At 38.9% G+C, this 13,674-nt stretch overlaps 1 protein-coding gene across 4 annotated transcripts in view; it reads right to left on the reverse strand.

Annotated features, from left to right (window-relative positions):
• The window catches only part of runx1t1 (RUNX1 partner transcriptional co-repressor 1), a 56,852-nt gene that overhangs the window by 20,829 nt on the left and 22,349 nt on the right, over positions 1–13,674 (reverse strand). For all 4 annotated transcript variants that reach the window (XM_067424987.1, XM_067424986.1, XM_067424985.1 and 1 more), the window contains exon 2: positions 1,466–1,603. In XM_067424987.1, the coding sequence (XP_067281088.1) occupies positions 1,466–1,603 (138 nt within the window). The remainder of the gene's footprint in view (positions 1–1,465; positions 1,604–13,674) is intronic.

Here is a 13,674-nt window from a genome sequence, read left to right on the forward strand (position 1 = left end):
CGTAAGACCTTCTTCGGAACACAAATAAAGATATTTTTGTTGAAATCTGATGGCTCAGAAAGGCCTCCATTGACACCAATGTCATTTCCTCTCTCAAGACCCATAAAAGGGACTAAAGACGTCGTTTTAAAACCCATCTCACGAGAGTGGTTCTACAATCATTTTATGAAGCGACAAGTTTTATAGTTGAACTATTGACAAGTCAATAGTTTTTTTGCGCAAAAAAACTAAATACAACTTATATAGAGATGGACCGATTTCAAAACAAAGTGTCAAACGGTTATGTATCAGCTCATGGATTCATGATTCGGAACGCATGTCAAACTGCCAAACTGCTGACATCACGTGACATTGGTGATCCGAATCATAAATCGATAAACTGATTCATAACGTTCCAAACTTTGTTTTGAAATCGGCCCATCGCTATGTCGTTATTTAGTTGTTGTTTTTTGCACACAAAAACTATTCTCGTCGCTTCATAACTGTAGTGAGATGGACTTTGTAACGACATCTTTAGTGCCTCTTAAGAGAGGAAATGACATTGGTGTCAATGAAGGTCTTTCTGAGCCATTTGATTTAAAAAAAAATACCTTAAACTGTGTTCCGAAGATGAAGGGAGGTCTTACGGATGTCGAACAACATTAGGTTAAGTAATTATTGACATCATTTTCATTTTTGGGTGAACTAACACTTTAACATATGCATAAGACAGGAATTCCAAAGCTCCTCTACTTCTCTCCATTGGATACAAACACTACTTATTTAGTATTTAATGACTGAGTTGCTGTAAGAGCATCTTCTATAAACCAACTAGTCAACAATTCTGACACATCGCAAACTGTAAAATGCAGCAAGATGAATAAATAAACGCTCTATATACGCCCTCTCTATAAACCAAATGAAAAAAAACTGTACTGCAGTGATCTGGGTAGGCTAACTTGTTTAAAAGAGTTTGGATGCTGAAATATATTTAGGTTTGCACACTTTTCAAGAAAGAACAGCATTGGATTCAGTATAAAAGGTTTGCTATGAAAATATTTATATTACTTCATATATTTCACACTTGTGTGCCATTTAGACTGAATGGTTTTTCTTTTGTGGTGTTGATAGGCTAAACACATTGGCTACATTTGAAATCACATACTTCCCTAAAACAGGCGAAGAACAGTATGTGAGAAAAGAAGTAACTCCGAAATCATAGTACTCATAAAAGAAAAGTACCCGGATGATCTACTTCATCTGATGAGATTCTAATGTGTGCATATGATGGATATTATACCATGAGGCCACAGGAGAGGATTTATCATTTAGTGAAGCGAAGTAACTGACACAACACAACATGGTGCATGTGGTACGTCCAGATTACATTCATATATAGAACATACTTTTTTAGTGGTGTTCAAAATAAGTATCTACTCAAGAGAGTATGCGATTTAAGACACAGCCGGTGCGTATGAGTACTCACATGCAGTTGGGGTGAAGGAGCTGGTCCTGGGAGCTCCCTGTGTGGTGGGGGGAGGAGGCATGGTGGGTGGAGTTAACCTGGACTGTGTTTTCACATCAGCAGGTGAGTCGGGCATGGTGGAGCGCTTCTCAGTACGATCTGCAAAAGAAAAAGTGGAACAGTTCTTGTGAGACCTCAGTGATATCCCAACAGCTGCCTCTCCACAGCACCTGAGCTCCTGTAAGATACACACACATAGCTACATACACGGTACACGCCTTTAGAGAGTTCATAGATAGTAACACCAGTCAAATTCCAGCTGTCATCCCCATTTCCCTAATGATCAAAGACACCGGCAATACTCTCATTAAAACGTTTCAGAAATCTGGAGGAACCCCACAGAGATCTCCAGCATCTTCAACAGACAGGTAATATCTAAAGTACTCTGTTCTTCCAGATTAAAAAGTCAGTCAATCCATTTTACAGTTGATTATTGTTAAGAATAATAGAAATAGGTACATTAATAATTATTTTCTTGCATGTGCAAAAATCGCAGTTATAAGTGAGTTTTATCATGTGTTTCTATGTGGTTAGGGCTTGTGAGTGGTTTTCTTGAGCATTGCTAGGTGGTTCAACTTCATTTATTTTGTGTCAGATAGATGCCAAGGCATCCGAAAATCTAAAATCTGACTGCTTAGAATAACAAAAAAATACCTTAATAGTTTCAACAAACCCATAGCTCATAGTATGCTCATAGCTCCTTAAAGGTGCACTATGCAACTTTCCATCCACTAGAGGTCGCTCATTCTAAACAAAGGCGTAGTTTGATGACGCCAAGTTTGAGTGCAGTATCTTGGGACATGTGGTCTTCACCTCACAGCCGGTGGAAAATAGAAAACGGGCATAAATCATGTTCATGGATGCGGTTATCAATGTTACTGTAGTATGAAGCAGAGTAGGACCGAGTGTTGTGGAGCGGAGCATGGCTGCTGGAGTGATTGATACACAAATACCCGCCTCGCGAGCACCGGGGCTTTTATTATGACGGGACGGGACACAGTCGCCGGGCGCCCGCACTTCCGCGTTTCCGGTCATGATTATAAGGTAAAGCAGCTCTGTTTATCATATTAGATACATTTAAGTGTGTTTAAAATTATGTCATGACGTTACTCTGTGCGTTTGCTCGGTGCTGCTGTGACATGTTCACACTGCTAAGAGTAAAGAGCTTCTGCAGAATAAAACTGAAGGTAACACAGATATGACACATATGACAGGTGACTCCCTCAAACGCTATGCTGACACGTCTCGGCTCCTTGGTTAAAATAGCAATTTTCTTACAATTTACAAGTAGTTGGAAACATTTGGGATATTGTATGTACTCAACTGAACAAAATATATAACACTGGCCTAGTGGTTTTCGGATATTTTACAGCAAAAACACTACATAGTGCAGCTTTAAAATGCGAAGTATACTTCAGGGTTTAAAAAAAGCTAAATATTTAGCAAATACAAAGCCGATTGTGGGGAATACCTAACAAGACTGATCAGCATCTCTCTGCTTTGACAAAGATATCATTGGTAGAGATGGAGAGATATTTAAAGATGTTACTCATCTGTAATTCTTTCTTTAAATTTCGTCTAATGCAGGATCCTGCCTACTTATCTCTATTTGGTTAAAGGTGTCAGTGTTGCTTTTGATCACTAAAAATAAAATTATTAAAAAGTGCTTTTGTTAATTGAAATGAAATATAAATATTAAACTGAAAAACTGAAACGAAAATTTGAAATGGTGTCTTGGCAACAAACTGACATAAAATAAGTTAAATGTTTTGCTGAAATTACTATAACCAAAACTAAAAGAATTTTTTTATATATGTATAAAATCGGATAAAAATTACAAAAGCATGTAACAAAATCACTAAAACTTAACCTAAATAAAAACTTAAATAAAAGTATATAAATAATACTAAAACAACACTGTTTATTAAGAGAAGGTCTTCAAAACCCTAGATATAACGCACAAAACATGACATTTAGATAGTGTTTACTTCAGAAGGTCGTGACTAATGCTGGGGTTAAGGTGTCCTTTAGCTGCTATAACAATTACCCTTAAAAGCCCCCTTATCTATCAGACTAATGATAGCAAAGTCGCTCTCATTTTAGTTGTTTTACAAAATCATCATCTCTGTTTCTTATATATAGACAGACATGTACGTGTTGTACCAGCTGTGGGAACATTGTGTGTCAGGGCGGGCAGCCGCCCTACGTCTGGGACATGTAGCCTGACTTTACTGATTACAACTGTCCTGGGTGTCCTCTTGACTCTGATAACAGCAGGGGCTCCTGTCTTTCCTCTTCTCTTTCTCTCACCACTCTCTTTGCAGCAAGTCTTACTCCACAGAAGAACAAAAAATACAGCCAGTTTATAATGGCTTTACCTCTCTTTAAAGATGTTTCACTAACAGCAATCCATCTCACTGGCCATGTACACATTGCAGAATGATCTAAAAAGAAACCATAGTCTGAGCAGGAAAGCAGAAAAGATACAAATTTCTTAGACACCTCTACGGCTGTATGTGTGCACCAGAACCTAAACATATGTCAGGCTTAATCTGCCCCATACTTGCTCCCCATGCACTCAATATTTTCTCAAATTGATAGTCACTGGAGCTTAAAACAAAGCCAAAGCATTATACATTACACAGGGACACATCCATCTATCCCAGCCTGAGCTAACCTTTGATGACAGAAAAATCTATGCTGGTCTTTATTCCACGCTTACACATGTGCTAATTAATAGTTCTGTATCTGTATTGTAAAAATAAATAAAATGTATTATATATAAAAAAGCTAATAATATAAAGAATCCAGAGATGATGGATAGACTACTTTAAAAAAACAATGTTGGTAATGTCAATGTGACATAATTATTTCTAATAAGGCCACTCTGCGTTCGGTCTATGATATTCATTAAAAAACAATGATAGACATGAAAGATTCTTGAGTCAGTGAAAGGGACGAGGCAAAGCAAAGTGGCTTGATTCAACATTAAAATCTCAGTATGGGGTTAGTTATTACCTTGAAATGTTAACAACGTGACAAGTGCAGGCACTATAATTTATGAGAGCCACAGTACAAGTCTGAAATGAATAAAATAGCCCAAGCCCTAGTGCGAAAGCTATTCTAAACCAATATGCCTGTCAGATCGTTATAATTGGAAAAATATCATATGAAATTGTGAAAAATTATATTAATTGTCCAAGTCAGATAAGGTCTACGAGAAAGCCTTTTATTCGGCTTTGGTCTCAGAAGCAGCCCAGGGCAACCTAACAAGCAGTTTGTGGATCTACATATGTAATTGAGGATTAACATCTGGGTCAAAGTTGGGATTGGATTGGGAATCGGGAAAAGCGAAATAACCCTTTGGCGTCTAAACCTCATCCTCTCTCTTTACCTGTCGAACAGAAATGGATGATAGGAGGTATAGAATAGGCTGTAGTCCGTGCACACATTCATGTGTATGTTCACAGACATACCAACATGCACGCTAAGATTCAGATAACACAGGAAGTAAGGTGAAATATGAAAGTGGTGTGAACGTCCTCCATTAGAATATGTCAGCACAACATATCCATTAAGTCTCATATTTCCTTCACTATTTTCTGCCGGAATATTACACATCAGACAACTTAAAAGCATTGCACTTCCATAGCATGTGTCATCCTGTATTTGAGTGAAATAATAATCACCATAATACGTCTCACTTTTATACTGGCAGGATAGATGAATTCCACATCAAGTACAATCAATGACTGTAAAAACCCATCTGAAGAAAAGGAAAAAAAAACTTATTCAGGTAAAAGTGTTCTCTACTATTTATATTATAATCTCACTATTTCCATTAGACTAAGAGTGTTGGAATAAAAGCTAGGTGTTACATACGTAATATGGAGTGCAGGGTACATACGCACAATTTTTTATATATTTTATCTCCTATTAGTCAAAGCAAAAAGGATTGCCAATAAAAATGTATTGTACAAGAGCAGCATTAAACCCACCTAAAAGTGGTAGACTGTGCAAATATGCTGTGGGAAAAAAAGAGATGCATAACTCAATTCAAATGAGTTCCCTCTTGGAGTGGAAAAGAAGCAATTTTGCATTTTAAACAGGCTCAAAAAACATACCAGAGTGCACATCCATCCTGCTTTGATTTCGTAAAGTTAATCTGCGCAGAGTTAACGCACATAGTGCATTTGTTTGGCAGTTACCTGGCCTTTCAAAACATGAAATTGGCAGACGAGCGGCACAGATGAATATTAGGCGGGCCACCACGGATATTGATGCAGCAAGAGATTTAATGTGGCTCCCAGGAAGGACGATGAAGTGCTTTCCATTTTCCTGTTCGCCAAGGTCTTTTATTGCTTTTCAAAAGAGCTCTCGAGTAATATGGATCGCCATTAAACGGCACACCAAACTGAGCATTAGAAAGCACAGACTCGCTCATCTTCACTCCACGCCTGGTCATTTTTCATGACCTGACAGTGGCAGCGAATATCTTGCAAGGATGTGAATGGCTCTCCTAGCCCTTCTCCTTATATCTTTGTGCTTATATCACTAATTTGCATGCACAAACAAATACCAGAAGTCAAAGAGGAATAGCAAACTTTCGCATAATTTTTATGAAACCACTTTTAAAGACCAGCATGATTTGGTGCAGAACTGAGTCACATCCTTCAGGGTCAGTTAGTCAGTTCGCCTCTATGATCTAAACACTCAGCTGTGCATGCTGTCTATTTCTAGTCTTCCATGAAGGTGAATAATCCTGTCTATTTAAGAATTTATACTGAATAAAAAACATGCCTGAGCAAATGAGTGTACAGTTACAAGAAAATGTATGTGAACCGCTTGCAGAATCTGTGAAAATTTGAATTTAATTTTAACTAAATAAGCGAGATCATACAAAATGCATGTTATTTTTTATTAAGTGGTCTACTGAATAAGATATTTTACATTTAAAAAATTATTTACATAGAGTCCACAAGACAAAAAAAAAAAAAAAAGCTGGATTGATTAAAATTACCCCATTCAGGCTTATAAACTATTGGTTCTCAATACTGTCATCATCCGGATGACCCATTACGTTTTGTTTTGTGATGGTTGTTCATAAGTCCCTTGTTTGTCCTGACTAGTTAAACTGCCCAATGTTCTTCAGAAAAATTCTCCAGGTCCTGCAAATTCTTCCGTTTTGCAGCATATTTTGAATATTTGAACCCTCTCCAGCAGTAACTGTTTGATTTTGAGATCCATATTTTCACACCGAGGACAATTGAACGACTCAAACACAACTATATAAGAAAAAGATTCACTGATGCTCCAGAAGGAAACAACGCATTAAGAATGAATGTTGTTCGTAATACTGCCTACGAATGTACAGGCGCGGAATGTTGCCGCCGGTGTGTGTACACTCATTGAAAACAATGTGTTTGAATTTTAAAGACGTGGTGCGGCGCTGAGCTTCACACCAAACGCGAAGCTCAGTGCCGCACAGAGCCGTGCCACGTCTTTAAAATATTGAGCACCCCCATATTGCCAAAATGGTATGATTCTCTTTTCATACTCGTGAAGATTCGACTGTGAGATCGGTGGTCGAATCCGGCTCCGCATATCGATGCATCAAATCTTCGACTATTCAGGGTTACTTCTACCCCATTGGGTAGGTTTAGTGGTGTGGGGTGCGCGCATATAAAACGTTATAAAGTGCATTATCATATGCACTCAAAAACGGCGTAACATATGCACGTTAAAAACAAATTTTCGCGTATAAATCGCACGATAAATACAATACGTGCTATAGATACGCATCTGCATGAAATCGGGCTGGTCTCAAAGTCTAGATAGAATTAACTCAAAGTAAACATAGAATTATGTTACACATTGTTACACATACTTTTTCAATTTTAATAAGAAACAACTCTGTTTCATGGAGCAAATTTGCCTTAAATTATACAATCTACACAATATTACACAGAAACACAAAACTTAAGTTACGGAAAATGACTAAATACACCTGGTTTCAAATATTAAGCTTCATGCCAATTTAAAGCCTGCACTTTTGTATTCTAGCTATCAACATCAGTCTTTTATCCATCAGTCTTTTCTGCTCCTTTCATACATGCGTCAGAATCTTTTCTTCTGATAACATGACCAGAAAAATCAGAGAAAAAAAGTATGTTTGACGCACACAACTAGACTTGCAAGTCTCTTACATCACTCACTGCACAAGTGGTAATGTTCGGCTCATTCCAGGGTTGGTAAAACAGCCACCTGTGTACATATCCAGTACGTGATGAAAAAGAAGGTCACGAATCATCTCATTAATTTTCTTGTTGTGTATTAGAAAATGTTTCTGAAGCAGCCCTCCCCATGTGCAAACACACTATGAATTTAAAACCATAATCACGTAGGTGCATCTCTGCTTTTGTGTCATCATTGTGAAAACGGTAAAGCTGAAACTACATTCATCCTCCCACATGCCAGCTAAACTTGCTTATTCACTTAGTGACTTAGTTTAGAAGCTTTGTGAAACCTAATCTGCTGTGATGATTCAGCCATATATTTCTGTAGTGCCTGCAGCAATGCATAAATCCCCACAGATATGTGTTTGCAGGAAGTTCAGGAAGGGTTTCTCTCCATAAGAAAATTGTTTTTTTTCTCCTCTGAGAAAAGCTGTGACCAGTAATGTGAAGCATGACGTACAAAAGCTACAGGAAGCCAATCAGCTGCATACTAATGCTGACAAGTCGGCTGCTTTTAGTGGCCTCGTGCTCATCAGATCAGGGTCGTGAGGTGAGGGAGGCAAAGATAGAGAGCACCTTTTACAGGAGACATCTCGCGGGACAGATAGCGCCTTGAAAGGAGATGACGAAGGTGGCATTACAACCAGCTGCTGTGCTTTAGAGCCACCGTTCATTAAAGATAATGAAGTCAGTAATGTGGTGAGAACGGGAGAGAGAGAACATCGACTCTTTGGCTAATTGGAATTCAGATGGCGTCTCAGGTATCTGAGGCCGAGGGTGAACAGGGAGAGCGTGTTGCGTTGGTATGAATACATTATGAACTTGCGCACGCCGATGCACGATGCAATCATCTCCGCCAGATGGAACGGCGCACAGAGCGTGGCCCATCAAACCCTGCCGGCTTGTCAGGGAAGATGTATGGATGCCCCCACCCTCCTGGAACTCATTCCCAACACTTATTCCGCTCATTCTCCCTGCAACAAAGCCTGTCCCTTTGGATCTCCTTCTTCCTCTCCGTCTCATTCCCTCTCTCCCTGAGCCCTCACTTTTCAAGGCTTCTCCCCAGGCGCAGTTGTTTTCCCGGGCCCCACTTGGCCGGCGCCAGGTGGTGTGCCAACGTTCCATTCCATCCCATCAAATGTCGCGCGCTGAAGGGACCTGCATCAGTCTGTGCTCACTCAAGAGTTACCAACCCACCCAACCACCAACTGCAGCACACAGCAACCTGTGCACTCCGATATTTAAAGAGATTGCGTTCTTCCGTCGGGCTCATTCCTCAGCACACCCAACCGAGATGTTATTTCTGGATTACAACAGATGTATGAATCATTCCTCCTCTTAAACGCACCATAAATGCCATCATCAGTTACCGATGGCAGTAACCTTTAAAAGAAAGTGATTTCACACTATAGCTACCCACTTTGATGCCAGTCGTGCTGGCTTAAGTGGACACTGACGAGTGGGCACTGTTAGTTTTACAGTGTGGCTATAATGTGAGATAATGCGTTCCTGGAGCATTTCTGCAGTAAATAGGAAGGGCCGGGAGCCATCTGCTGATCCATTTCAAAATATGGTCTTGCGTCAAAGGAAAAAAAAGGATTGACCAATAAAACAGATGCAGCGTTTATATTGGAAGTCACTCTTTTTTCCTTTCGTCCTCTTCTTCAAAATGGATTTATCTTAACGTCTGTTTTAACCATCTGTTGAAATAAGGCCTCGTTGGCATGAAGCGAAGAGGAAGAAAACAAGTGTAGAGGAACAATAAAAGTGATTCACGGTTGCCGTTACGCATCCGTTGAAATCGCAGAGATTTGTGTGGTATCTTGTTGCCAGACTTTTAAAAAAATGAGGAAAAGGATACATCCGTAAAGGCTGTGAGAGTGTAAGACCTCACAGGGGAACTCGCATAAAAACACTTGTAATCTCCTCTTGTGCCTCATCTACAAACAGACGATCATAATTGAAATACGAACAATAGAGGTTTTGCAATTACACAACGAACACAACTGCAATTTTCAGCATCTTTTGAACAAACAGTAAATAATTATTTACTGACTTCTTATCTAGAGAGGCAGAATTAGAGCATTTTTTCAATAAAAGGCCTTTCATACTTAGATTAGTGCTCTCAAACACTAGTATGAAGCTCGTCCAACTCTCAAGTCAATGACTCACTCAGCTTACTGGCATGAGCAGATGCCAGCTGAAAAGTGGGGAGAAAGAGAGAGAAACAGAGAAAGATGGCACACGCAATATGGCTCAGCACCTAGACACATGGCTTTAACTGGCTATCCACCAACACTGCTGTGTTTTTCACTGTGTCCCTCATTAGCAGCGTGTAGGTTAAAGTCACACACGTTCCTATGGGATTTGTGCTTGGTCCACAAGCAACACTCTGTCATTGAAAAAGTTTGTTTGGTGAAAACAACATCACATAAACAGAATGTAACATAGCCAGAAAAAGTAACAACTTGTGATAGACCGATACTGAACGGCATTTGGCCATTTTGAGATTGTAACTTTGGGTGCGTCTCAATCTGCTCCCTAGTTCAGTTGTCAGTGCACTGTTCAGGGAGTCAGCCCATTGACTTATGTCCTAATCAGTGCCCTGAGTAGTGAACTAGGGAGCTGATTGAGACGCAGGGTATGTCTGCTTGGCGAATTAACAGAAGTAGTACTTCGCCCTTGTGCAAGGTGACAGTCCTGTATTTCAGCTCTATTTTTAGTGTCCAGAAATATTCTAAATATCTGTTTTTTTTTCCGTTCTAGGTATTCATGAAAGAGAGTACACTCTTAAAAATAAAGGTTCTTAAATGGTTCTTTAGCATGCTGTATGGTTCTATGAAGAACCTTTAATATCCAAAGAACCTTTCCATTACATAAAAGGTTCTTTGTAGTGCAAAAAGGTTCTTTAGACTATAAAATGATTAGAAAAAAATGTTTTTTTAAATAATCTGTTACTAAATGGTTATTTGGGGAACCAAAATGGTTCTTCTATCACCGTGAAACCCCATTTCTGGTTCTTCCTAGCACCTTTATTTTTAAGGGTGTAGTAGTCTTCTGTCACACGAGAATGGCTACCTTTGATCTTGTCATAGTCTATTTTTAAAATTATCATCCAAATCACAATTTGTTATCGATTAACTTGCAGCTAAGATCAAGTCAAAGGAGATTAAGTCATATCCAACGTTGTTAAAGAAGTGTGTGAATACATATAATGTATAATTAATGTGCACTAAAAAATAACTCAATGTGGTATCGCGCTGAATGACACACACCAGAAGTGCTCTCTTAGACAATGTGCAATTCCCAATTAATTTCTCTTTGAGCCTGAATGGTCAAATACAGACACAGTTGTAAAAGTGGCCAACATGTGGAGTATCTCCCGTAAATACAGAAACATCATGTGTCCAAAGCTTTGACTGGCCAAACAAGTGGCAATATCATTTCAGCAAATTTAAATAGTACGCTATCATTAAATAATATTATGTATGTACCTGTATCGATCAACAACATGCAACTACTAGTCTAGATTAAAAAGAGTCCATATAGAACTTCATGAAGTTCCCACACAGAGCCCTGAAAGTTCTCAAAACACTAAGAAACACACGTCAGTCGGTTTTATCCATATCCGTATACAGCTCCCATCCTCTCCTGCAGTTCAAGCAGACTGCAATTACCTCTGCACTCTGCTCATTGCCCTCAGCACCACTCAAACCTGCAAATTGTAGCCCACTTTATCCACTTATTCACTTTATTCATTTCAGTCACTTATTCTCACTGGCTGTGGCAGCTATGAACGGACGTCTCTCCACGCTTGGCAACAAAAGCACGGCAAAGTTTCTGATGCTAGGACGAGTCGAGCCCACGGCGATGGAGGCCAAATCAATTTTCGACAGATAATAAAGAGGCTCATGTTTTACATTAACGAAACGCTATATTACTACACTCAAAAATCTGAGCTAATAATATATTGCTCTCGCTAACTGAAAACACAGTTATGTGATAAAAGAATAACTGACAGGCATAGGGGAGGGGGGGAGGGGGCGATAGCGGAAAAAAAGAAAGACCCTGGCGGCAGAATGACGGTTTATTTCTGCTGGGACCTCTGTCTGCAAGTGTTTTGAAAATATCACATGACAGAAGCCATGTGTTCAAAATTAGAGTGAGTTAAGTCCGCTACGCAGAAAAATATGTCGACAATTTATGAAACGCAGTCCTGGATGGAGATTTACTAAGTAGAAACAGATTCAGAAAACAACTACATCCCCCCATCCCCTGCCCAATTACTACGCACACACACAAACTGTCTCTTTCTCGATCTCTCTCTCTCCCTCCCTCCTCCTCTTTCCCTCCACAAGACCTTAAAAATGGTTCGAGTCACATCTGGCAGGCAGGAGACGCAGGAGATGGTGGAGTATGACCTAACGTCAGGGCACTTCCACCCTGAGCGCTTTTCTGTGTGTGTGCGCATGATTGTGGCTCTGGCCACAGTTTGCTAATGGCTTTCAGTACAAGGAACTGAGGCGTAGCTCCAGGCAATGACTGCCCCTCAACCGATTGGCTGCCATCACTGAGTGGCTTCTTAATGACTAAATACACTCTAGAGAGGCTGTCTTTAATGCTTAAACTTGGGTCAAAAGCCTTGTTGCAGGGAAATTGCATGGGAAACATGTGACAAAAACAGGGTCTCAAACAAAACACTAACAAAACTAGAGGAAGAGATTTGCTACTTGTTTTCATGTTACCTGTAAGAGAACATCCTTCTCATCGCATTTCAGCTGTATAGCACCAGTAAAATACTGCAAACTGACGAAGTGGATTTTTTGTTTTTTCACAAAATCAGCCTTTACTCAAAAAAACAACAACAAAAAAAACATACAAGACTACAGGACAAGAGTATTTTTCCATGTCTCAAGAGAATTACCTCTTTTGGATTTTTTTGTTGATGTACCATACAGTAAAAACTTCCTTAACTATTTAAGTACAATCAAATTGGCTGTTTAAGTTATTTCAACTTAAATTACATAAAAAATAACTTTCGAAAAAGGTGAGAAAAAAATAAGTTTTTTGATGAGTTAAAGCAATGTAAAAACAATTATGATGTCATAACGTATTGGTTATATAATTTTTACAGTGTAAATAATACCGATTGATGGCACTTACTGATGTTTTCAAACTTTTTTTTTTTTTTACTTTTCATTACAATAGATGAACTCAAGCAAAATATTAAACTAAGCAAGTATGTTTAAAAAATATCGCATGACACTTTTGTATACAAATAAGCTACAATGCTACAGCTTTTTAGCCTTATTTATATATTTCCCAGGAAACATAACTAAGAAAATGCATTGAAAATATTATATGAAAACTGCTGCTAACAAAAAAAGCTACAAAAAATACCTTGTTTCCAAACTAACAAAGAACAATTTGTATCATGTTAGAGTAGCATTAATTGCAAGTGAAATATTGCGAACTAAGAAAGTATGTTGTACGAAACACTTTAGCTTAAAAAAAGATACAAAAACATGGATGGTTAGCCTTGTTTCTACACTACCCAAGCCTACACTACAAAAGTACATTGATAATGCATCATTCGACAGTCCTTGTTGAGTAGCATAACTTGCAACTGAAATACTGCAAACTAAGAAACATAAACGTATACTGTACTAAAACACTGTACGTAACAAAAACGATACAAAACTACAGGCGATTAGTCATATTTCCATATTACCCCATAAAATGACCTTTATCTCATTACAGTAGCATATTATTGCAAACTGAGAACATGCGTTATAAACACACTGTACGAAAACACTCTCGCTAACAAAAAAACCTATAAAACTACAGGCAGAGAGGAAGGAGCCAAGCTCTGCTCAGCACTGAGAGCTTCAGTCCCTGCCACAGATGGACGGCACTGTGTTTGGCATTCTGCCA

The sequence above is a fragment of the Pseudorasbora parva genome, chromosome 19, assembly GCF_024679245.1.
Source record: "Pseudorasbora parva isolate DD20220531a chromosome 19, ASM2467924v1, whole genome shotgun sequence".
Lineage (NCBI taxonomy): Eukaryota > Metazoa > Chordata > Actinopteri > Cypriniformes > Gobionidae > Pseudorasbora > Pseudorasbora parva.